Source organism: Dipteris shenzhenensis, chromosome 4, assembly GCF_047967505.1.
Source record: "Dipteris shenzhenensis isolate YYH24624 ecotype China chromosome 4, Dip_SZ_1.0, whole genome shotgun sequence".
NCBI lineage: Eukaryota > Viridiplantae > Streptophyta > Polypodiopsida > Gleicheniales > Dipteridaceae > Dipteris > Dipteris shenzhenensis.
Genome location: NC_141599.1, coordinates 17520330 through 17547567, shown reverse-complemented (window position 1 = coordinate 17547567; position 27238 = coordinate 17520330). Strand labels below are relative to the sequence as shown.

The following is a 27238-nucleotide window of genomic DNA, read 5'->3' as shown; positions in this document are numbered from 1 at the left end:
AGCCTCAGCCTCTTCAGCCTCTATCTCTACCTTGACCTCAGCTCCCGCTACAGTTTCAGTTTCAGTTCCAGCCTCAGCTCCCTCTATATCTATCTCTACTTCGACTTCAGCCCCCGCTTCAGGCTCAGCTCCAGTTCCAGCCTCAGCTTCCTCTACATCTATGATCAGTGACATACTCATGCCCATGGCGCCGGTTGATCCCTTCCCCTCCTCTCTTGTTACAGCCCTTGCACCGGTTATGACCCCTACTTCGGAGGTGTCATACACTGTTCCGCATTACGCTTCACTCTCCCCTCTCCCTCTCAGTCAGCCCACGCTCCCACACCTCGTTGGGACTACCTCATCCATTCCACTGTCATCTCCGTTCCTCACCCAGCTCACCTAGTCACCGTCCAGTTTTCGGACTCAGTCCCACAGTTTGATGCCTCAGTCATCACAGTTTCAGCTTGGACATGGGTGGGTTGATACGCTAGAGCCGTGTGAGACCCTGCTCATGGAGATACATAGTTTTTGTGAGCATGAGATGGAGCTAATTCTCTTCGAACGGGAGCAGGTCCGCTTCAACTAGGAGCAGAGCCGCATTATACAGCCGCATCATACAGGAGCAGGCTAGGGCCATTCGGGAGCAGGCTGGTCTCATTCAAGGACTCAGACAAGATATCATGCAGCTCCGACAGGAGGTCACAGCCATACAGACTATCTCAGGGACTACCCCGGAGGTCGAGGCACAGATTGCGAGCATGCAATGTGCTATTGAGGAGACATCTAGATGGGTTGACGTGGCCAAACGGGAACCCGCTAGGGTAACCGTTTCGGCTACCCTCACGGAGCAACAGCAGACAGCCAGTAAGGCTCTCAACATTAGAGTACGCGGGATCCCACGCACTGAGGCTACACCGATGGTAGATGCGACTGCGTTCGTGGCCGCTACCCTAGGTGTGACTGAGCACAGGATAGAGAGGGCATGGTGGGTGGAGAGAGATCCCAACCGAGAGGGTTCCATGACACTCAGGCACGATTTTCAGCTCTACGACGTAGGTCAGTCCTTTGAGATTAGCCAGCGATCTCTATGGATGAGGACCTCACACATCTACAGGTTGAGGAGAGGCGCTCCTTACTGCAGCAGCGGGATCAGGCCCAAAAGGAGGGGATGTGGACAGTGGTACGAGAGGGACGACTTCTTACAGGCCCTCGTAGGGCACCTGTCCCCTCTCCTATATAGGGGAGCGGGGTCTATGAGACTCAGATATCCGAGACCCTGTCTTGCACCATTTGGAACTGTAATGGTACCTTATGGTCAGAACCAGGAAACTTCTCGGAATCCTATACAGGTTACGACATAGTCTTTTATACAGAGACTCATCAGAGTCCAAAGCGCCCTCTTCCAGTAGTCAGCGGATATACATGGGAGTTTGCCTACAAAGATGAGATGAGGGGTACAGGAGGAGTTCGAGGTTCAGGTGGAGTTGCAGTCCTTTTCAGATCCACACTTCTGGGCACCATTTCAGTAGAGTAGAGAGATACATATTCCAGATTTCTTTGGATCTGAATTCGGCACATAGACAGCCGGGATCTGTCTGTCGCAGTTTGCTACTTCCCCCCTGAGATCCCCCACTTTGCCAGAGATATACGAGGTGATGATGAGACATCCCTATTTGCTACTCTTTATCAATCCATCATTGAGTTCTCTAGCCGCGGAGAAGTCCTCCTAGTGGGGGACTTCAACGTGAGGACAAGAGCCCGTCAGGTACCACTTCTTGATTTCAGAGATGATTCTACTCTACTGCCAGATATTGACCTTGAGGGGGCAGGTATGCTACGGGTTTCGGTTGATAGGCGAGGTCCATTCTCATCTTATGGGCATGGCCCTATTAGACCTCAGCTGGATACATGATCTCATTATCTACAATGGTCTTGAAAGGTGACCCGCCTCAGGTGGTTTCACATGCTTTCCACATGGGGGGGCTCCATTGTTGATGATTACATCATGGGATCCCTTGCCTTCACATCTCGCATCACTGACTTCACTGTAGCACCTCTTTCTCTGGGGGCTGATCATACATACCTTTGCTTTAGCATCGCCACTCCTCTTCGCATAGCACCTTCCACCCCACTTAGTTCTTACTCCACCTACCACGATATACACTTTGATCGGGATCATTCACCTCCTTACTCTGGTCATCTGTACATACTTCTCGCTTATATTGACTTCATACCCCTTTTAGAGGATCGTGCTGCCCTTGTTACCTGCTCACTACACGAGGCTGCCATTCACGCTTTCCCCCACACCACCCGCTCCACTTGTCCACCACTCCTTGGGACCGTACCTTGTAATAGTTGGTACGATGATGAGTGTAAGACTTTACGCCATCAGCTCAGATTTGAAACAAAAAACAGTCTTCCGAGCGCACTAGATACGCTACGCGAGTACCGTAGACTGGTATGGAGGAAGAAACTAGACTTCGTTCGTCGGAACGAGAAGGAGCTATTGATCATTTTGTTTAGTAACAACTCTAAGGACTTTTGGCGGAAATTTCTAGGATGGTCCCCTCCTCCGCCACTCAGTGACACTCAGATCTGGTTTGATTATGCACGCACACTTTATGACATCCCAAATCAGCTAGTCCCTAATCTCTCACACGTGCCTCATCCCACATCTTGCACCCTCTTCACTAGAGGAGGGGTAAAGGATGCTGTAATGAAACTTCATAATGGCCGAGCGAAGGATCATGAGGGGTTATGCACTGAGTTCATTGCATTTGGGATTAACATCCTAGCCCCGATCTTAGCAAAGCTTTTTAATGAAGCTGTTTGTTTGGGGTTTCCATACACTTGGACCATTAACACTATCTTACCCATCCACAACGCAGGGGATTCCATGAGCTTGGAGAACTACAGGACCATTATGATTGGACATGTCATGTTCAAGATTTATGCATCAGTACTTGACTCTGAGGTTAGCATATTTGCAGAATGTCGAGGACTTAGAGCAGCAGGACAGGCCAGATTCCGGCGTGATTATGAAACCATGGACGACATTCTCACGCTCAGATGTATCATCGAGGAGGCGAGGGCATGGAAGCAGAGGGTTTATTATTGCTTTGTGGATTTTCGCAAGGCATTTGACACGGTTCCGAGAGCCCGCCTCATACGATGCCTACTAGACTAGGGTTATGACCAGGAGATCATTTGGGCCGTCATGGCACTTTACGAGCGAGTTTCAGGCAGAGTTCGTGCAAGATCTGGATGGACAGACGAGATCATGAGCACCATCGGGGTCAAGCAAGGATGTCCTTTGTTGCCTACCTTGTTTGGCCTCTACATTGACGAGCTTGAGACAGTGATGCAGACACGGGGGGTTCTAGGTTGCTCTCTTGTGGGCATGCTGATCCAGATATTGCTCTATGCAGATGACGTGGCTCTCTTGTCTTCCTCAGCAGAGGAGCTCGAGAGACACCTAGATGCACTACAGTCCTTTTGTGAGTCTCATGATTTGAAGGTCAACCTAAGGTCATGATATTCAATACATCTCGAGCCATCATGCGTCAGGAGCAGTTTACATTTGAGGGGTCACCTGTTGAGATAGTTTCATCATACACTTATCTTTGGGTTATCTGTTCCGGACCCAGCTTCACTATGAGACCCGCGATGCAGGCACGCTTGAGCAGAGGGTATGCTTCATTGGCCAGACTAGAGAGGTAGTGCTTCCGCTTGCACTTTTAGGATCCACGCACCAAGGGTTTGCTTTTCGACTCCTTGGTTTGCCCAGCGGGGATGTACGGCAGCCCTTGTTGGGGCCCAGACTTGTCGGATACAGAGTGGGCCCGTGTGGAGTGGCTACAGATTCTCATGTTATCATGGATGATTCGTGGTAAGCCATCCGTTCCTCATCATATCATTTAGGCTGAGTTTGGGTCACCTCCTTTACAGCTAGATGCCGCATTTCAGGTCATCACGTCCCTGTATCGAGTTAGGAAATACGGGGATTACACCTCGGGGCGTAGCAGGCTACCATGGATAGCTCTATCCTCTTCTATGGCACTTGCAGCAGGAGGGGACCAGAGGTGCTGGTATGCACATACAGAGAGATGGTTTGAGCGACGGGGGCTTCACATGGATAGGCTACCTCCCTTCCAGTACAGCATGGATGCTCCGTTCTCTCCCCTTCGATCACACGAGGTCAACTAGGTTATTCGTGAGGATCTACTATAGCTACACACATTTCAAACCTAGTTAGGATTGAGTGAACTCCCAGTGAAGCTTAGCTTCTACAGAGATCACTTCTTACATATCACAGTGGAGGGTTTCATTGACCCACTAGGATACATGCATATCCACCTACCCCACTCGCTAAGGGTCTCTTTTGGGCAGTTCTGGGTCTCTTCACACAGACTTCGCATCGAGAGCGGCAGAGTAGAGCAACTACCGAGGGAGAGGCGCATATGCACACTGTGTGACATACAAGAGGTTGAGACTAAGGAGCATTTCATCTTCAGGTGTCTTGTCTACTATGAGATCCGAGGGCGTTTCCACTGCCGATTTTGGCCCGTTTCCTCTCCTACCTGGACCAGCAGTGTTTGGCAGGTTTCATTCATGAGGCACTTAGACACCGCGAGAGGATACTCCGAGCACGGAGACAGGAGCAGACTTCTTCCTCGGCTGATCCCTCTCAAAGCTCTATCACGGAGTTCTTTTAGCTAGATCACATGGACCCCCACGAGACGAGGCCTCGACATGACTGTGACCTGGAGCCTGTGACCCGACAGCTCAGACAGAGGGTCGACACACATATCACACTTGGGGACATCCCCTCCTTGTTTCGCGTCGGAGCCCGACCAGCGGGGGTCACAGTAGCCCTGGTCAGACGCAGAGCTACGACCAGGAGACGTGCCAGGACCGCATATCTGAGTGGCCGACAGCACTCTATTGCCAACTTCATGCCTCCACTGCCTCATCCATTCTGATATCTTGTTGCCGCTGATGATGATGATGCTGATCGATATATAGTCGACCATGGACATGACTATGTTGTACTTAGGACTTAGTACTGCCATTCTGCATTTTTGCATTTTGCATTGGTATGGATGCTCGTTTAGTAGCTCCACTACCACAGCTTGTTGTATCAGGATTTTCACAGTCTCATAGACCCATCGGTCTTCCGAAGACTTTAATAAACTTTCTTTCTTTTCTTTCTTTTTGTATCTGTCTTAAAGAGCTACAACCATATATCTAGACATAGCCATGACTCATGACATTTCCTATCCATGGCCAATGACCTTTCATATCTATTTGACTAAGAGCTTTCCATATCCATACATTCACGACTCACGAGTTCCCATATTCCTTCTAAAGAGACTAAGGCATACCCAGTGGACAGGATTTGAAAATCCTATACTTGAACCCACTAACTTCCATCATAATAGGATCATGCCAATGTACTGCATAGTGGTATGCGTGTGATACCATGCTAGATCATATGATATGAACATGTAGAACTATGCATCAAGAATCAAATCTATACTCCAAGCACATGAAGTGATCCGTTATGAGAATCTGCATGAAGCTTTAGTATCTGCATCATAGGCCGAAAATAGCCTATCACTATCTAGATATGCTGATGTAGATCCATCATCATGAGGAACATGTACAAAATATGGCACACCACCAAGTTGAAGCACAAGATAAAAGACCATAAAATCATGCCAAGTAGGAATACAACAATTGCATCAAGAAAACAAGGATAGTTGGATTGTGCCTGAAGTTGGATTTTTCTATCAGACTACCAGAAGTATCCTGACTTTCTGAAATACATTCTTGAGTTTTCTGAAATATTTTAAGAATAAAATTCCATCTTTGATTCTTGATCTGATCATCTGTGTTTAAAGTCTGAATCTGAAACACATCGAATTAGGTGCCGAACCTGAACTCCAACATAGTTTGTTCTTGATTCGATTCTGAATGGTCTGAACCATCCTTTGTGCATCAAAATTGTAAAATATCTTTAAACCTTGTCAATAAATACTTGTCGAATTGTTTTTCCTCCTGAACACTGAATTTGGCAATCTTCAGATCTTCTCCTTAATCCAAATCCAAATCCTTTAATTCATCTTCTTTAGCAATGAAGCTTTTGCTGAAATATCCATGACCAAATCTCTCTATTTGCATGATACTCTGAATACCAACTGAATTTCCTGACATTTTCTGACTTCTAACATTTCCTGACATTTTTTGATTTTTGATTTTTTTTCTATTGGTTTTTGTCTGCTGTTCCAATGCTCAGTTTGATTTCATCTTTAATAGAATAATCCTAATAATCTGATTATCATTCATCTGAAAAACACGTAAATAATCCAACTTCAAGGAATACTCTTCCAAATCATCCTCAACTTTCATCTAATCTATTTATCCCCTTTCCGAAAGTCACATGGACATCCGTTATCTATAAATTCCTGAGTTGAACTGCATCTCATTTTTGGTTGCTAGCTTTGCTTTCAATTTCTTCCATTTCCTTGGGAGAATACAATAATCGTCAGAAACAGATATATGCGTGGGCTGTACTTCTGAATTTCCTTAACATCTATTCTAACTTCTTTCTGCACCCTCAAATGCAATTGGATTTGAGTCTCTTCCACCTATTGTGGCTGATCCGGGAAATTTTCCCTTAGATTTGAAGACTGTAACTTAACCTTTTCAAAAACAGAATAACCAGGTACTTCATACTAAATGATACTTCCACTCCGAGCATGAACACGAAGAGCTGATGAAAAACACTATTGAATTCAAAACAAGACGCATTTGATGAGCATGTAGCCGACTTGCAAACCAGATGTTATTCCTCAGCACACCCCTACCAGGTTTGTTGCTTGGTAGCAATTGATTCGACTCAATCTAAGGACCCTAGACTCAAGACTCCTAGCAGCTGCGACACTGTTGGTCTGAGGCCTCGACAAAAGTACAGATTGCATCCATCGTTCATGTATTTGTAAGGACCAGGTAAGGAGAGAGACGCTGCCTCTGCTTGCCACCTCTAGAACTTGCTAGCAACCATGAGCTGTTGCATGCACCGCCACATGCTATCGTATGTAAAAGCCAACTGACTATAGCTAGTGTTTCAACAAACCAAACTCTTCGACTCTTTTTGGTATCAGAACCTCTCAACCAGCATATATCCTCCAATTATGAGTCGCCAAGTCACCTCAGAAGGCTTACTGCCAACAATGCCCCCTGAAGCCGAGATGAAAGTGGAGGTATATAAGGGAAAAACCGATGACTAACAGCAGCTACCTCACGATCAAGGCTAACTGTTCATCAACACAGCTCACAATTGATCACACTAATAAACCATAAGGACATCTCGATCCAAGACAGGCACCATGTGTATCATAGAATCTCCTGAACATGCCTTGTTGTCATCGTCGTCACAAGCTGCAAAGACAACACATGGTCTTCCACATCCCCTGGAATTTGGTTTGATGGTTCAGCTTTAAACATACATTTTCAGATCCCTATTGTACCTGTTCTTCAACAGTTTCTTGGTTACTTGTAATCTGCTGCACACTGGCCATAATTTTTTTAAGATCTTGAACTGATGGTTGCTGCAGAATTTCAATTTCCTGCAGACTTCCAATTTGCTGGAAATTCTCAGTTTCTCACAGATTTTCAGTTTGCTGAAGGTTTTCAGTTTCTCGCAGATTTTCAGTTTGCTACCTTGCATTCTGTGTGTTATTTCCACTTATCATTATTTTGATTTGTTATTATTTTTGGATAATTTTACTGATCTCTGATAATGTTTGGATCATTATTCTGATTGAGAATTTCCTCATTATTGAAAATTCCGTTAAAGATCTGCACATCCTTCTTTGGGAAACCAAAACCACCCTGATCTTAAGGATGTTGGTAAGCAATAGAAACATGAGAACCTGTTGGATGGTAAGTTTGGAAAGCCAACATTGCAGATATAGCTGCTTTAGGTACCATGGAAAACCGTACCTCTGAACCACAAGGTGATAAACATATATCAAAATCACCGGCAAACATTAAAGCCTCCTTTGTCATGGATTTTTCTCATGGCTTTTTGTGATCCGCCATTACTAACATAAAAGTGTGTTCAATTGTGGTGAGGTGCTGCATTGCTTCTGAGCAGTTTGTTTTCAACGGCTATGACTATATCACTTCTACAGAAACTTACATGCAGTTGTGAATTCGTATAAGCTGCTGCCTGGCTCCAACCAACTCTCTCTTCTAGTTACTCTGCACAAGAGATCTTGCGGTCATAGATGAGTGACCTTCCAGATTTCTTATAACAGAAAACTCCCCAGTTTTTGTTGGATTTCTAAGGGGTTTGGCACTTTTAATGATCCTATAGGGTTTCTAAGTAATTTGAAATCGTTTGTGTGTAAGGAATTAAATTTCTTACTTCCTCAATCAGTCTCTTTTTCTTGTTAAATGAAAGGTTTGAATTATAACTTCTATGAACAAGTTTCATATGTCCAGTGTGGGTAGTATGAAAGCACTCAGTTGTGGACAAAAATGACATGCCTAATATGGCATATAATATTACTCGTGTCAGGGAAGACATGCAGTTATTATGGTTAATGCCTTCCCTCACTAAAGGCTAGTCGATATATGAGTATTTATACAGGTTTGGGCAGTGAATTTTATCTGGCCTTGCAAACATGTTTTTTGGCAATTCCTACAGAAAGATCAATGATCCTCCAAGCTAGACGAGGCACTAGGAAGATGGACTGTAGTGGTATGGGACACTATAAATACTATGTAGATGCATCGAAACTCCAATACATTGGGATTTATATCTAAATTTGAAGTCATACCTATACCAATAGGCCACAATTGGTACATGGGAGTATACTTCATAGGGAAAGAGAGTAATTTACTCTGAGAAAGAAAGTGAGGCAAAAATAGGGTCATATGACTAAGTTGTTTCTTATCACTTCATGTATGGTCATATCTAGGGATGCATGATAATTTCAATAAATTAGGATTTAGATCTAAAATTTGCTCTGAGGGAAAAAAAGAAGCAAAAATTGGGTCGAATGACTAGTCTGCTTTAAGGCCACTTTTATGTAGAGCCGATCACTTTACTATATCTGGGTTGCCCACATGCATAGGAGGTTTGGAGCCGAGCTTTTAGATTGGTCTTTGCTGGCAGCCAGGGAGAGATGGTGGTGTTGCCCTAGCGACCAACCTTCAAGGGAGCATTGCTATATGCCTTGCAGGATACCAGATCATACCTAGCAGCATCATTGCGTGGAACAGAGAGCTAGATGCAGACATGCTATTAATCAGCAGAGTACTTCTGTTCTCGAGACCCTCACTAGTATCTGGCAGGACATTGTGCATAATTCTGAGGTTTGCAGGGAAACTCTGACCGCATTGGGAGATGAAGAGTGGCCCTTCTCAATACCTGGGAGCTGGGCCCTTTCCTACATATGGAAGAGAGAGGTATTGTATGGCATTATAGGCCACTTGAGTCGCTCTTTTACTAAGCCTGCACGAGGGATCACCCCAAAGAGCGGTCAGCTAGGGGAGATCTCCTCCTCTCTTGTCTCTCTACCGTTTCTAGGGGAGTTGTATTTTTAACTTGGTGTCTCTGTAGCGTTAGGGTGTTTTTCTGAATGTCATTGCCTTTTCTTGGGAGCAAAAAGAATTCTCATTTTTAAGGTTAACCTTTTTGAAAAAAACTCTACACAAATACATGGAATATAGATATACACAAATAGTCTGAAAAGGAACTTCTGTTCCATATTTACATGACAGAGAACCTTCAAGCTTTTCAAAAAGAAATTTGGAATAGAGAGGAAGAAGATTTGAGGTACTCGAACTCTACTTTTTTTGTCTTGCACATAATTTTGTCCTTGTTAACAGTTTCCCGAACTTCACACTAGGCAAAAATGCATCTATGAAGGTATCCAAAAGAAAATTTACATATTTTTTAATGTCTAACCTTTCAGTGAAAAGGTTTTACTAAGTCTGCTTTTGCTCACAACCTTTGGAATGTGCATCCTTTTAAGCTATACAATGCTACCTTTTCTTTTCCATGAATGCTTGCCGAAATGTATGATTTTTTTCTCAAACTTATTTCCTTTTCAACTCTTTTTTCCATATGGTTGAAAAGGTCTGGTCCTGACACAAAGATTTTCTTTCTCAGGAAACAAAGGATTCAAGCAAGGTCCACCTTAGAAGAATATTGGGAAAAACAACATGAGGAATTCAAAGAGAGATGGAAACTTAAGACAGATCATGAACCCCTGAATGAGAAAGTATACTTACATGCCAATTAATCTTTCCCAAATTTTGATATCGTGTTCCAGGCCTGTTGGCTGGCACATTCATATTTGCATATGATTGTTATGGGAAGGGCTCGTTGTTGGATTGAGTGTGATTTTAGTTTGCAACATGCCGACTTTAAATCCATGTCATGCTCTCACTTAATGCATACATGGACCAAAACAATCCGTTTGTGCAGGTTGGCATCATTCCTGCCAAGCGATATGAGCTGCAAGATGCTGAGACTTTGAGGGATGCAGAAGTAACCAGAAGAGTTTCTGAGGTACGACGTCAACAAATAGAAGACTGCAAGCTAAGACAGCTTCATGACGTTGAAGATAAGAGACAACATGATCTGCAGCAAGAAATAGCAAGGAAGCAATGGGAAAAGACACAAGATGAAGTAAGTGCACAGTTTATGTTTCATTATAAATGCCATCTCCAGCTATAATTAAGCATAATACCATCTACCACATTGAGATAATGTCCTTATCTATTATCTCCTCATCACCGACATTATTGGGCCATTTTGTGTAAAGACATACTTCTGACACGAAATCCGTGTCAACACACACCCAAGCAGGCTTTCCTCTCTTTAGAAGCTTATGGGATAAAACATAACTTCGTTGCGCTGCAGGCTGAAATTTACAGAGGTTTTACTAATTAAAGAAGATACACTTTATCTGAAGTCCATTAGAAGGTCTTTGTTAACTGAATGCCATGACTTGAGTTGAAGATTGCAAAGAAATTAAGGAGCACAAACATCGACTTGGCAAAGGAGTGCCTGCACCAAAGTCATGAAAAAATATTCAGGTTTGGCATACGTATCCTTTGAAAGATGACTTTTCCTTTCCTGAAATCAACTTATCCATTGAAATGTCATCATAAACATACACAAATCAACTGGCATTTTCCTAAAAGAATAGACATGCAAAATCAAAGAATTCAATATATGCATTGTGGACGCATTTATAGTTATAGTGATCTGTGTACTTTACCAATGAGAAAAAAGAAAGAAAGATGTATTAACATTTTTGGGAGGCCTCATGGGGCTATGAGACAAGTTACAATCAGAAAGAGTAACTCATCCAAGCCACCATGGGCTGATGCAAAGGGTTTGCTAGGGACCTTGCTCAGTGCTATACTAAGAAACACAGAAATTATGACTAGTACTCAAAACACCAAAACTTAAAACTCCTGAAATGACAAGAGATGTGACCGAGTGTCATCTATGATCCTATGCCATGGCAGCTCTTACGTGGGATGCGAGGATATTGGGTTGTCCCTCGCTCTGCAGTGGGGGGCTTGGTCTCCATGATGTGTGTATCTGGTGAGCCATATTGAGCCATATTGATGTGTGTATCCGATAAGCCATATCGAGAGTGACACCTCGGATCCGGCGGTCCTCTCTAAGTAGACATGGGACGGGCTGGACCTCCATCGTGCATGCTTTGGTCAACCTTTTTGTGGTGTCCTTGTGTCTTTGGCTCCACATCTGCCCATCGGCTCTTCCCACTAATCCACTCTGCCCTCATATATGAGCTAGATTCTCCTCCTCCATTCCACATTGTCTTGGGGCTGGCTCAAATGCGTAGAAATTTGTGACACATCACTGTGCTCGATCTGTCTCTGTCTCGTGTGCCATTGTCACCTCTTGCTGTTTGATTTGTCTCAATAGAGTTTCTCTGTGTTGCCGCATCTCAATCAGATAGAGACAAATGCAGACCTGGTCATGAATGTGGATCAGCCAAAAGAGTGGCCCAAAACCGTGCCCCTCTTGAAAGAGACAATGATATCATCTATGGATCTCATAATAGACTTGGGCAAGTACATAGGAAATGTGCCTCTATCTCCATCTCCTCTAGTGTGCATAACCTGCAGATCTACTACTCTCTAGGTGTGCTTGTGGTTCTCTTTGTCTCAATCCTCAGATGGTAGGACAATTCCTGCATCTGTCTAGTGCCAATTCTCAGTGCATGTGCTCGTCTGTCCTGAAGTATTGGGGTCTAATAATCACTCTATCCTATAATACTCTCAAAAAGTGGTCGTGATGGGACTGATCCTAAAGAGTGTCGGTGAGGGGGCATCCTTACTTCACTCAGATTGTTCTCTAAAAAAGTGGTCGTGATGGGACTGATCCTATAAAGAGTGTTGGTGAGGGGGCATCCTTACTTCACTCAGATTGTTCTCTCAATTCTCAGTGCATGTGCTCGTCTGTCCTCAAGTATTGGGGTCTAATAATCACTCTATCCTATAATACTCTCAAAAAGTGGTCGTGATGGGACTGATCCTAAAGAGTGTCGGTGAGGGGGCATCCTTACTTCACTCAGATTGTTCTTTGCCAAGCTTTGAGGGGCATGCGCTGTCTCTTTGATTGACTCATGTAGACTCATCACCCCCCAAATCATGTCTCCTAGGGTGTGCATCGCTTGAAGTTCCCTGATCATGCGGGATCATGGATTGTTTCAAAGGCCTTTTGAATATATATCTTGATTTCGCCTCCTCGATGATAGTCCATAGAGTGAACATGTGATCAAGAGTGCAATATTGCCTCCAGAACCCAGCCTGTCCCAAAGCCTGCTGTCCCAGTGCCTATGTATAGGAGCTGATCACTCTCTCTAGTACTGATCATAAATCTTGGCTAATGTGTGACCAATTATGAGAGTGCGGTAGTTTTCAATTTCCATGGGGTCCTGTACTTTGGGCATGCATCATGATTGAACATCTACACTAAGATTAGGGGCAAAACCTATTGTTAATGTGCAAAGAGAGAGAGAGAGAGAAAGAAAGAAAGAAAGAAAGTTTATTAAAGTCTTCGGGAGACCGTGAAGGTCTATGAGACTAAAGATAACTGATACAATGAGCATAACGGTGGTGGTCTCAAAACGGGCCAGCCAACTGTTTCTACAAAAAAAGAGGTTATGAAGGACGGTGTGTCTAGTCCTGATACAAAAGAAATGTGTCTACCTCCCGATGATACAAAAAAGAAGGGGGGGGTACCAAAAATGGGACAGAGGGGGGAGATACAATATATATGTGCAGGTGGTGATTGTGAGAGACCAATCATAGAGGGGCCGTCAAATGGGAGGCTGGAAAAAACCCTGCGATAGATGATTGGCCCCTGACGTCACGCGGCCTAGTCGAGCTCGGTCATCGGGGGCGGCGGGTGGCCCTGTGGATGAGGGCAACGATAACCCCGGTGGGGCGGGTAGAGAGCAGAGTTGAGATGTCATGGACCCGGATGTGTGAGTTTGTCCGTTGGCGCAGCTGTCGTGGCTCTGGCTCTCGCTCACGTCCGCGTCGTCGGCTAGACTGAGGAGAGGTATTCTGTGACTGGAAGAAATCAGTGATGGGCCGCTGGGTGTCCTCACGTTGTGTGTGCTGCGCGTGTCTCCGTGCTCGGAGAGAGGTATCTCGGTGGCGAGTCATCTCATGTAAGAAAGCGGCTAGGCATCGCTGATCCGGGAATTGCAGCATGTGTGGGAAGGGGCCGAATCCGTCGCGGAAGAGGCAGTGGTACCGGCCTCGAATGGCATAATAGATAGGACATCTGAAAGCAAAGTGCTCCTCCGACTCGATCTCCTACAAGTCGCAAAGTGGGCAAAGGCGGCCCTCTCGTGGGATACCCTCTGCACGTCCGCTCTTGATCCGTAATCGGTGTGATGAAACCCTAAACAGACCGAGGGAGATCCGGAGCGCATGTGGTAGATGAAGCTGTGTGTAACCCGGAGGTGTGATGAAGCCCTCCTGTGAGATCTGGAGGCAGTGTTGGCGGTAGAAGTCGAGCTTCACAAGAAGCTCGGGGTGAAGAAACCATGTCCGCTAGGTGTGGAGCTGGAGCAGATCCGCTCGAATGAGCCGGTTGACCTCCTGGTCAGTGGGGGAGAGGGGAGATGGTGGAGCGTCGAGGCTGTACTGAAAAGGAGGCAACCGGTCTAAGTCGAGGCCCAGTCGGGTGAACCAACTGGAAAGACGACTATATCAGGATCGCTGGTCCCCATCAACGGATAGGGCCATAGAGGAGGATAGGGCTAGCCAAGGTAAGCGGAGGCGACCGTCGGAGGAGGAGCTGAAATCCCTGACTTTGTGTAGATAAGTGATAGCCTGGAAAGCCGCATCGAGCTGTAGGGGTGAGGCGCCGAACTCTGCTAGAATGATCTGGTGTGGTACCGATGGTTTGCTGCGGATCATCCGAGCAAACATCAGTATTTGTAGGCGCTCGACTCGAGCCCACTCTGTGTCTGAAAGGTCGGCTCCCCACCACGGGCTACCGTACATGCCTGGTGGGCGGACCAAAGAATAAAAAAGGAGAGACTTGGTCCGCGGGTCCTGGAAGTGGGAGTGGTAGCATTGTCGCTCCAGCCTGGCAAGAGCGGCATAGCCTCGGCTGATCCTGGCCTGCATGGCTGGGCGCATCGTGAAGATCGGGCCTGAGAAGACAACGCCCAAGTATGTGTAAGAGTCAACTATCTCAACAGGGTCGCCGGCGAAGAGGAACTGCTCTCGGTGCATAGCGGGTCAGAGAGAGAGAGAGAGAGAGAGAGAGAGAGAGTTGTTATAACGTCTCCAGAAGGCCTCACAGGCCTATGAGACAAAGTACACATCCAAAAAAGAGTAGCCATTACATCTCCGAGTGTTAGAGAGATTCGGGGAGCGCACAGGGACACAACTCGAATTATGTAGTGCACTACTAAATCCTAGCCCTAACATAAAGTACATGATTTTTAGACTAAGAGTCTTTGGGTCTAGCTTTGAAGTCTCTGATTTGTGCTTTACCAACGCGATAAACAGCCCATTTTCCTTCCTTTTGGGCTTCCTTTACTTTAGTCAATTCTGCATTTCTTGCCTTAAGCTGAATCGGGGTGAGATCCTTCGAAATACACGTACTGGTACCTCTTAGTTTGTTAGTTTGTCTGAGAACTTTGCTCCTTGCAATCTTGTCTTCAAAGATTAATCTTGCCCCCTTTTGGACAACAAATTCTATCTCTTCTGTGTCCCATTCAATTTGGGGGATTGACTTTTGGAGATGTTCAACCTTTGTTTCCATTTCCTTCTCCTACTGTCCAGCCCTCTGGCAGCCCTCCTATGTGTATGATCCAATTATTAGCAGCCCTGGTCTCTTGCTATGGTGCAGGTGCTGCTGTATTGCATTGCTGTAAAACCTCTTGGATTACTTCCTGTTTGCTCATTTCTGAAACTTTTCTCTCCAAAGATGCAATTCATAGCTTTACGTCTCTGAGTTCTTGCTGTAGGAATAAATATGTTCATCTTGTTGGTTGGGGTCATGGGGGAACAATTTTGTCTTCAGAAATTCCATTCTAGCTTCTGAGATCTGGGTAGCCCTTAGCTGTAACCCCCACGCTGGACCGAGGGTTCAGCCCAGCCTAGAGAAAAATTGAGCTGCTGGCCCTTTTGCCTTGCTTGTGACATGCGACCTGCTGGTTGCCCTGACTTTGATCCTAGAGCTGCTGCTAAACGACCCCACTTCCAGCTGCCCGACTTACTCCAAGCCTGGAGCTGAACCTCGAATTGAACTTGCTGGCTGCGTGCCCTAGGCATGGGCCTTTGTGCTTTGAGAGAAGAAAGTGTTTTGGATGGGATATAGGTGGACTCACTTATAGGCCTTTTTTGCATTTATAGGTAAAGGACAAACTCTCATTAGCTTACAATCATTATCATTTAGTCTACTCGAGACGACTCCTTTCCCAACACCTAGATCGTCTTCACTAAACCACAAACTAGGAACCGAACCACTGAGTGCATAATTTGGAACTCACCATCCAACCATAGAAACATCAACACTAGTGGTTTGCTCACCCACGAGTACTGGGGGTTATACGAAAGACACACGGCCCATCTCTAGGTTAGTAGGACTTTGCGTCCCATAAATAGGAAGCCCCATCCACGAGTAGCTTACTAGTACATCCATGCCTCTAGTAGAAACCACTATCAAGGTATTGATTAGTGTCTAACCCTAAGTCCCCTTTACCAATATATAGCCACAGTCCACATCTAGGTCCCATTCCCTTCTAGAACACCTTCTAGATGCTACACTCTAGTTAGGAGTACTCATCCTGACCTCCTAACTTGACCCACTAGGACCCATAGGGAAGTCAATAGCTAACCAAGGTTAGCTAGGAATGTTGCATTCTTCCCCCTTTAGATATTTACGTCCAAGCTAGGGAAGTTTTCTTTCAGTCAATAACGCTCTCCCAAGTTAAATCTCCATCTGGCTATCTTTCCACTTAATATATAGGACAACTTCTAATCCAACTCTATCAATGCTTTGGGAGATAGTAGACTATCTCCATCTTCAAGTTCCTCCTTGAGTCTACTTACCTGAAAAATTGGATGAACCTTAACATTGGAAGAGAGTTTTTACTTATAAGCTCCATCATTGAGTTTCTTGATAATGAGGAGAGGACCCGCAATACCTATGGGAAATCTAGTCCTTGATGTCTTAGAGTCATTTGGAATTTTAAGATATTTCTACTTGCATGCAAAGTTGTCTTTGTGTCAGGATCACCATCTGCCAAGCCTGGCTCTAGTGCTCCTTGTACTAGCGGAACTTGCCCATAAGAAATTGCACACAGGGCACGTGAGCTGACCCATTCATCCTCTATGATAACACTAGCAAGAGGCTATGTACCATGCCATTGGTAGGAGGAGCTGATTGAGCTCGAGGGCCCTGCCTACCAAAGAGAGTTTGGCTGAGCTCTAGTACAAAAGCTTGCACTATGCACTGTCTAGCTCTAGGGCAATTAGCAGCTCTGCTGAAATATCAATGCCATCTTGGCAGCCGAAATATCTTGCCACCGTGAGGAAACCCATTGATTTGATCCAGTTGATATTGGGTCCCAAGGCCAAACGGTAAGTCTATAGGGAACCCTCTCTAGGCTCTCCTCATGCCCTCCACATAGAGTGTTGTATCGTTTGCAAACTTTGAATCCAAAAGATCCTCCTCTTGGGGGATTGGAAACCTCATCCCTGTGAGGCCTGCTACTTGGGAGGGTAAAATTTAGCCCAAAGAGGAAGAGAAGGGGGAAGCTTTGATGAACTGATCGTGAAAGAGCAAAGACCTCTCCTATGTGACCACCTATGAGCATCTGCTGGCACTCCTTGCACTCATGATGGAGACCCCACAAATCTATTTGTCTGAAAAGCCCATCCTCTATATTGTGCCCTCTAAAAAGAATCACTCCACCCTGTCATAAGCCTTCTCGAAATCCAAAAGAAGGATTACAATAGGTTAATACTCCTCCCGTTCACAATCCAATGCCTCCCAAGAGGTGAAAATATTGTCCAGGGTACTCTGCTCTTGAAATAGTGCTCTTGAACAAGGCCATTGTAGGTTGTGTCCAACATAGTGATGGGTCTCCACTTGAGATCAAATAAATCTAGCTTGATTTATCACTAGATTGAGGGGGAGAGCCCAAGTAAAAATCTCGTGAATAGCTAACAAAAGAAGGGTGAGGATGTGCTCCCAAAAACAGGTAAAGGACGGAGTCAAACCATTTTTTCTTGGGCACTTCTAAGATGGGTGGGCCTCCCAAAGCTCCTTCTTAGTGAATGGCACCCCCAAAGGCGGGGGGGGGGGGGGAGGGGAGGGGGGATGGAAGCTTGTCTTAAACCATGGACTTATGTGATTTTGGAGGAGGCTTGGATAGTGCACTGAAGGCATGATTGACTTTGTGCCTACCTTTAGTGCTCAATGCATAAAAAAGGAGGTATCCATGCCTAGCTGACTAGCAATCAACCCCGAGATGCATAGCAAAGCCCTTTTGGGCAAGCTAGTGGTACATGGTCTCACCCTAATGATCTCACCCTAGGCTAGAAGCTCTTGCTAGAGCGAGGGCTTCTTAGGAACAAGGCTCGCACAGGAGGACAATGGAAGCAATCCCATAAATGAAATGTCTTAAAGGCTCCCCTCACAAGGAAGGGCCTCCCCTTGATGTGAAGCCTTTAGAAAGGTGTGGCAACAATTGCCTAGTGGACTCATTATAGCCATCCCCACATTCCCGGAGGAGATTAAGAGAAAACCACTCATTTTACACCCACATGTGTAAGATCAAGACAGTCTTATGCTAAGGCAGAGGGCACACATTGGCTCGTCACAGCTTGACCGTGGCCCAACTAGGTCATTTGGGACTTGGAGATGCCTCCTCACGGAGATAAAGGCACGAGGGTAGACACTTTCCCATCTGAGAGGGGCAAACATCCGGATGATGACAAGAAAGAAAGAAAGAGATATTAACGTCCACGCAAGACCTCGCGGGCCTATGGGACACAGTGCACAGAAAAGCGAACTCATACAAGCCTCAGTGGGCTGAAGCAAAGGATACACTAGGACCCTTGCTGAGTACTATTGAGTACTAATCTATGCTAACAGAATCATAATCATAATCATAATCATATCAAGCAATCTATCCATGCACTGGGACGAAACCGAAGCCTGGTACAATGATGGCTCTCTGGTGGGCTGCAAAAATGTCTCGTATGTGCGTCTGTCGAGCTATCTTGCGCTATGGTGGGGGGCGCGGTCTCCTTGCTCTCTGGACTCTCTGGGCTATGTCTAGAGTGACCCCTCGTCTCTGTCGGTCTCCCCTGAGGAAAGTTGTGATAGGTCCGGACCTCAATAGAGTGTACTCTGGGGGCTCCCTATCGCACATGTGGCCTTTGCACCCCTCTCTCAGTGGTACTGTGCCAGTTGCTCATCCTGATTGCTCTCATATCGGCTAGCTCCTCTTCCTCCACTCCACTGTGTCCGGGGGTTGACTCAAATGTATAGAAGTCTGTGACGTGCCGCTGTGCCAATGTCAGCACAAGCTAAAGATTCCATAAAAAGTGCTCAGAGCAAAGTTTAATGCCGTTTAGAAGCATACCCCTAGGATTCACTGATTCAATGGCCAATGTGTAACCTTCTTGTACTGCTCCTCCAACCCTAAGCAGATCAATGCCATGATAAAATATGAAGAGGGGAGAGAAGAAGAGTGGAGATGAGGAGAGAGGGCACATCTAGAGAGCACTCTACAAATGAGTAACTGTACACTAGATTCAGTTGACAATTTAGAATACATACAAACCATTTTAGGGTTAGGGTTAGGGCATCTAATTTGTTGTTGGCTTTGATTCATCATAGTAGTCTATTTCTAACAATAGTCTTTTGAGCCATATAGCCTCACATGCACCTATAGTGAGTGCTCTATATTCTGCTTCAGTTGAAGACAAAGAAACAGTTGGCTGTTTGTTTGACAATCATGATATAGTACCCCAACCAAGGAAAAATGCATATCCTTGAGTGGATCTCCTAGTCTCATGATCTCCGGCATAGGCACTGTCACAGTATCCATGCAACCTTGGATGACTTCCTCTGTATTCTATTTCAAATTGTCTTGCATCTCTGATGTATCTCAAGACTCTTTTGGCTGCATTCCAGTGAGACTGTTTTGGATTTGCCATAAACTGTGCTAGCGAACTTACCGCATAATAAATATCTGGTCGTGTGATAGTCAGATATATAAGAGATCCGATGAGCTGCTGATAGTACCTGTCATTGATTGTAGAATTTTTTGAATCTTTTGTAAGTTTCAAACTCTGTTCCATGGGAGTGGCTGCAATTTTGCAATCTGCCATATGAAACTTCTTTAGGAGACTGTCAACATATTTTAGCTGACTCATTAAGATGCTGTATGAATCTCTCCAGAACTCAATTCCAAGACAATAGTGAATAAGCCCAAGGTCTTTCATGTCGAACTCTGCAGATAAGTCTTGTTTTTTCTTTTTGATGAAGCTGTCATTGCTTCCGGTCACAATCATATCATCTACGTATAAACGTGCAATAGTAATGTCTTTCCCTTGAACTTTGTAGTAGAGAGTATGATCTGCATTGGATTTTATGTATCCCAGATTAGCAAAATACTTGTCAATTCTGCTGTACAAACTTCTGCTTCTGGGTGCTTGCTTTAAGCCTTTGCAAACCTGATTCTCTTTCCCTGGTTCAACATAACCTGTTGGTGGTTACATATAGACTTCCTTGTCTAGGTAACCATTGAGAAAAGCATTCTTGACATTGAGATGGTACACATTCCATCTGCTGAGTGTTGTGAGTAATATCAAGAACCACATCTTTGCTACTTGAGTATAAGTCTCATCATAATCCTTACCATATTGCTGTGCAAATCCTTTTGCAACTAGTTTGGCATTGTCTCTTTGAATGCTTCCATCTGGATTGTACTTCACTTTGTATATCCATTTGTTTGCTATGACCTTCTTTCTTAGTGAAAGGTTGCATATAAAGCTCCCATTTCGTCATTCATAGCAGTTTGCCATTCTGGCTTGTCAACTGTGTCTTCAAAGTACACTGGCTCTTCTGTAGCCATGATGGTAGTCATAAGAGCATAATTAGTGGTTTCAACCTGAATTGCTTTGCCTTTCTGAGCAATTGTCAATCTGGCTGGTGGTTGGCTTTTCCTAGTAGACCGTCTGAGTTGCTGTGACTCTTCTTGGGGTGCTTCTTGCAATTCTTGCTCTTCTTCATCAACCTTTTCCTGTAGATGATTGTGTAATCTGTGCATCTATCTCCTGTGTATTTGAGGTTTTCCATTCAGATTCCTCATCAAAGATCACATCTATGGGGATAATGACCCTTCAGTTGATGGGATCATACAGCTTGTATGCTTCGCTTTCTTCATTAACCATGATGCATTTACGCCAATTTTCTGCGATGATCATAATGTATTTGGGCATATGCTATGCAACCAAATATGCGAGGATGCCCAATGCGTAGCTTGTGTCCAGTGAATGCTTCATAAGATGTCATACCCTGAATTGGTTCGGTCGGAAGCTGATTAAGGAAGTAGTTTGTAGTGGCTATTGCTTTTGCCCAATACTGATTCAGAAGATGCTTCTAATTGAGCATTGCTCTAGCACTGTCTGCTAAAGTATCATTCTTCCTTTCATCTCTTGCATTCTGCTGAGGAGTATTTGCACATGTGGGTTGTCTTCGAATGCCGTGACTTCTACAAAAGATCATGAATGCTGAAGACATGTATTCACCTCCTCTGTTTGATCTCATGACTTTGATCTTTATGCCAGTCTGGTTTTCAACCATGGCTTTGAATTCTTGAAATTTGGAAAACACTTCAGATTTCTCTTTCAGAAAACAGACCCAACAATACTTGCTGTAGGCGTCGATGAAAGTCAAGTAGTAAAGTGAACCATTGGGCATGACCCCATCCATCTGTATGTATTAAATCAAGAATATCTCGTGCTTGAGAGGTACTTTTGCCAAAGTTGGTTCGCTTTTGTTTGCCGAAGCAGCATGCTTTGCTAACTTTTCCAAGAAACTGAAGTTTTGGAATTTCAATTGCCATATTCTAATTTGTGGTTCTATCAAGCTTTTGAAATTGACATGTTCATATCTCTTGTGCCATTTGCGAAAAGTGGCATTTGTTGTGGTTGAGCTGATTTGGCATGCAAATTTGGTATTGTAGCCAGTATTCTGAACAAGCATCCTTTCTTGACTGCTTTTCCTACTAGCTGATGTCTTCTAGATTTGTCTCTGATTGTGTATTCCATCAAAGATGACTCGGTAGTTGTGTTGTTCCATCATTTGACCAACTGATAAGAGGTTCTTGGTGAGTTTCAGAACATAGAGTACATCTTTCACTAATCCTTTCGTACTAGTGAAATTGTTCATAAGGACAATGCCTTTTCCTTGAACTGGATTCGGTGTATTATCTGCAGTGTAGATAACGTTCTTCTCTCCTTTTAATGGTTTCATCTGTGTGAACCATTCTTGATGTTTTGTCATATGAGATGATGCACCGCTGTTGATATACCAAGGATCTTGATCTGGTTGATCGACTTGATAATTGCACCCCCCTTTCGCATTGCAATCAATGTCAAGATTCAATGTTTAATTCTCTTTCACATTGCAATCAATGTTAAGATACACTGTTTTAGTCTTCAGCATATCCTCGCTTGCAAGAAACATGTTCTCAGGTTCATTGGCATAATGATAGTGACTTAAATGTCCACCGCGATGATTTTCTCTTCCTCTGAAATTCCCTCGATTGCTGTTGGATTGACCTCCTTGGTCATACTGCTCCTTGTGACAATCTCTTTCAGGTTGTCCAAACTTATGGCAATAATTGCACTGAATGTTTGACACATTGGTAGATGCATTCCCTCGCCTTGGAATCTTCCTCGGTTGGAATGATTTTCTCTTAATTGATGCTGATATAGCTGAGGATGATGTTGATGCTGATTCTGACTTTGATGCTGACTTTGTTGTTGATGATGACCATTTCATTGGAATGATCTACCTCTACCTCTACCTCTACCTCTGTCTTTGCCTCTGCCTCTGCTTCTATATGAAGATGTGAATGCTTGATAATTGGAGTGGTCTCCATTTGGTATTTCCATGTGCTGTAATTGGAGTTGTCTAGCTTAGTAGATGCCTCTAGATTGAGGTTGCTAGTCGTAGATATGATGCAAGAAATGTAGTCAAATTGTCTGTGAAATCACTATCTAAATCAACTGCAAAGCACTGACTGTGTCAACTAAAATATGAACTGTCAGTTGTTAGAATATGAAGCCAAGTTGAGTCAATTTGGTGTGTTCTAGTATGTTGTAGTGTGAGTTCTAGTCTAGTGTCCTATGGATGCCACTTGTCATATTGGGAGTTATCCCATATGCATAGATATTCATGTGTGTGTGTGCTCTTATATAAGAGCTATACTTGTCTAGTGTCAAATCAATCAAGTATCAAGCTACAAGCTCTTTGGTCTACATGTGAGTACTCTCATTTTTGTTCATTGCTCTAGTCATTTCATTTCCATTTCATTATGTCTCCTTTTGAGTATCACTTTCTGTCTCCCTAGCCTACCCCCTCTCTCTCTCCCTATTTCCACCATGTTCCTTCATCAGTGAAGATAGAACTGCAATATATAATCAAATTTGTTACAAGGCTTGTGGAAAATGATGCCGGGAATAGCTAAAAGGCTTTACAAGGCTTGAAATGATATGCATAAGGTCATAAAATAGCCAAATAGGCTTTACAATGATGGCATGTGTGTGTGAAATCAAATCATGTGCTATCTACCCATTGAACAATCGGTCAGTCTACTCACTGAACTATGGAACATTAGGTTTCAGGTAATGTGATGATGTGAAACTGCATGTGAGCAAAGGGACCGACTTCGAGTAAGAACTATTAAGGAAAATTTCGGCATGGCTTTGATTGTCTGCTTTGGAGTTCTCTCCGTGCTATGGATGATCTAATCTACTCTAAACTAGATTTAGACCAACGGTCAAGTGATGTAAAAGCAACACTAATTTCTTTTCTTTGTTCATTTTAGCTGTTGGGTTAGATGCATTGATGTAGAGGCTGATGTGTGTGAAAGAAGTGGATTTGTCATTGAGGCTTAAAATGTGTGATACTTGCGTTGAAATGTGTGTGTGATGTGGTACAAGAAATTGAGTGTTTTTTCTTTTTGGAGCATCCTCAAATTCTTCTTAGATCAAGAGATACGGCTTGATGTAGGTCGAGGGGCAAAAAGGGTGCAAAATGATGATGTGGCACTGTGATGTGGGAACTATGTTCACATGGAGAAACTGTGCCTAGCAAGGAGTATGCCTGCGAACCACAATGATGAGATGGCAGCTATACGCACATGCAAGGGCCCAAGTGCTAGTGAAGGGGCAATTGTATCCGGTAAGGGATAGTGCCATGTGGCAATGATGATGTGGTAGCTAAGGTGATAGATGATGTGGTAGGTTGACTGGTCAATGATGATTGGGTTTGATGATGATATGGCACTGGCGACGTGGCGTGCTGACATGGATGATGATATGTCAGAGTGACATGACACGTTGACGTGGCAGTCGATGATGACATAGCCTGGGACCCGAGTTGTTGATGTGGCACCTGCTGAGGTGGTAGATAGGGTGCCGCGTGGCAACAAATAGACCACACCTTTGTGTGTGGTTACCCTTGTAGATAGGGTGATGGATAATGTCTATCTAGCGGAATCTTAAAGATTCTAATGGAAACTTTAAGATTTTATCTTGCAGGTGAAGGAGTCGTCTCTAGGCAGAGTTGGAGTTTCGTTGGCTATGCTAGAGCGTGGCCGGTGTTGCTCGATTCTGTGCTCGTGAGCCTGAGTGAGAGTCAACATTGTGAAGGTGGGGTGCTCCGAGGAGGCGTTGTAGAGGGTCCGGTAGAGATTGGCAGGGGGCTCATTCGTGCTCCGTCGAGATGCAAAGAGGAGTTTGAGCGTCAGTCCCTTATGTGGCACCTAGAGATCAGAGATCAAGAGGGACGTATGCTCGGACAACGCACTCACATTAGTTGGGCATAGTGGGACAATGGTCCGGCAGGGTCCTTTGGCCGTTGGAGCGGATTACCCATGGAGACAGAGGATAGGCTTGATGCCTTAGTGGATCTGGAGGGACAGGGTAGCGGGTGTGCGAGATTGACTTTGCCATTCCTGAGTCCTAGTGGGAAGGACTTCGCGTATGGAGAGACAACAGATGGTTGGGGCAGTTTTTGCTTACTGGTGTCCCTTCAGGATATTGATGCAGCGAGGCAGCAGACACCCCGGCTTCTTCTGTGTAGGACCTGGAGGCCTACTTCAGCCACTCACTATGAGAGACCCCGAGATGGATGGGAGTCTTGATGGGATTCACTGGTAGATGATCAGAGTGGTGGGACATTTGGGGAAGGAGTGGCACATTGACCCTCCCAGTATTTCAGTGTAGGATGCTCCTAGATGGTGCCTTAGGCTATGGGAGGGTAGACCCCTGAGGGAGGTCCAGTGGGATCCGAGAGAGTGGTTCTGGCCCTTTAGGGGCGGCCTAGCCAAGCAAGTGGATGAGGTGCCCTTCTTCTACACCACACGGATTGGCAAGAGGCTTCAGATGGACTCATCGAGGTGGACCTCCTCGAGGGAGAGGCATTGGGTGACCCACAGAGTGCCTCGGGAGCTTCGCTCTAGGTTTTGGACGCGGTTGTGGGGTCCAGTTTGCGGCCGAGGAAGATCTCATACTTCTTCTGGCTGATTGCTCATGGAGGTTTGCCCATCGGACCGTGGTTGGAGTAGATGCGAGTGGAGGGGTAGTGCCATTGTTGCCCCGATGGTGTCTTGGAGACTATCCCGCGTTGCCTCTGGAGCTATCGCAGCAGCGCAGTGAGGATTTGGATGGGAGCCCTCAAGATCATGACACGTATGTAGAGTCTTCAGAGAGACTACACTTAAGGGATGGTGGAGAGGGAGGACATGCGTTTCAGATAGATGAGATCTCTCTAGAGGGTTAGAGCATCTAGAGGATACCACTCCACGAGGCAGTCCCTCCTGACAGTCTAGCTCCTCCTAGGGAGGTGGTAGCCAGCATCACGGCATGGAACATTTGGGTGGATCATTGTAGTCTTGTGACAGGTGAGCACCTGGTTCCACCCTTAGCTACCCTAGTTGCCATTTAGCAGGACATCATTTACATAATACGGTCCACCTGGGAGCGTGGGACTTCGGGCTCTAGGGCGCGACTATTGAGAGGCGTGCTCGTTTCTGCAAGGCTTGGCCAGCAGGAGTTTTCCACATCTTCACCCCGTGAGGGATTCATTGGTTGTATAGTCCCCCACTTAGCTGTTAGCCCCAGGACCAGAGATTCCCTAGGCAGTGAGCTGGGTTTCTCTAGAACATGCTGGTTTTTCTTTCAGCCTTTTCTTGGTTTTCTTCCATACTCAGCACCTTTGGGGCTGCTGTTTTGTATGAAGTCTTTCAAGCATTAATAGAAGGTTCCTTTTTTGAAAAAATAAACAAAGCGTTGATCCTAATGTATCTTTCTTTTTGTTCTTTAACAAAAGTAAACGTTCACATATATCATGCACATTTCTCAGTAAGTCCAATTTACATTGATGCGATTTATGGCTTGTTTTTTTTGCCTGGAAACAGAGACAAAAAAAGGCATGATGAGGAGCATTTTTATGATATCTCAGAAGATTTTTTCAACCAATTTGGAAAATCAAGTCGTTAATATGAATTGTTTCAATTTATGATAACAAATTGGGACATTTCAGACTTTGTCATTTATCTAGTATAGACTCTTCATGTTTTGTAGGGAGGTGTGATTTGTGTATCCTTGCCATGGTGGATGTTAAATTGAGGTTCATTGAAAATTTATAGTTGAGTATGATGGTACACAATATCCGAAAGAGGTAGGCATGTATTTTCTCTTTTACCACCACCATTCCCCCCTTGGCCTCCACTTTTCCTGCCTTCCTTAGACTCCCCAACCCCTTTTGATAAGATAGACGTGCTTGTTGATATTGTAAATGAAAGAATTTGGTATGCTTTTGTATGAGCTGCACCTTAGGGAAATTTCCTTGATTTAAAGCACAAACCGACATATAATCGTAGTCTTTTATTTTATGATTTATCATGAAGTGCCTTAACATTTCAAACAAACAAAACAAAACCAACCTACTTTATGATCTGCATCCTTTGTTAGTCATTTGCTATTTTGGCATGCATCCCTTTATTCTACACTATTTCTTACTAAAACTAGATTATTGGTGGAAGATCCTTCTGATATTTCTATCTGATATCAAAGTCTTATAAAGTTCACTAACTAAAAGAAATCTTTAAAAGTTTGAGAACTTAGGTCAAATATACATAATCATAAAAAATGGATACAATCATTAAACAAAGGGCTGAAAATTAAGATTTGTGAGAATTTTTTACACAAAAGGGTGGGCCACATTGTTACAGTGATATGGTTTTCAAGAGGAATTCATCAAGTCATAAATTCTACAGTTCTCATAGGGTCCTTTTCTATGTGTTAGGTGAGAGTCTGCATCTATGTGTTGAGCGATCTTGTGACAGGGAGGGAGGTGAGTGCATAGAGGAACTTTGAGCCACTTGGGCTTGGAGGAGAGTTTGTTCCTTAC

General features: G+C 44.6%; 1 protein-coding gene across 7 annotated transcripts in view; it reads left to right on the top strand.

Moving 5' to 3' along the window:
- LOC147902534 (uncharacterized) overlaps positions 1 to 26450 on the top strand; it is a 40309-nt gene extending 13859 nt beyond the window's left edge. For all 7 annotated transcript variants that reach the window (XM_087373815.1, XM_087373819.1, XM_087373816.1 and 4 more), the window contains 5 exons: positions 9778 to 9832; positions 10169 to 10280; positions 10487 to 10690; positions 11024 to 11100; positions 26244 to 26450. In XM_087373815.1, coding sequence (XP_087229941.1) covers positions 9778 to 9832; positions 10169 to 10280; positions 10487 to 10690; positions 11024 to 11100; positions 26244 to 26325 — 530 coding nt within the window. In that variant the 3' untranslated portion in view covers positions 26326 to 26450. The remainder of the gene's footprint in view (positions 1 to 9777; positions 9833 to 10168; positions 10281 to 10486; positions 10691 to 11023; positions 11101 to 26243) is intronic.
- The last annotated feature ends 788 nt before the right edge of the window (positions 26451 to 27238 follow it).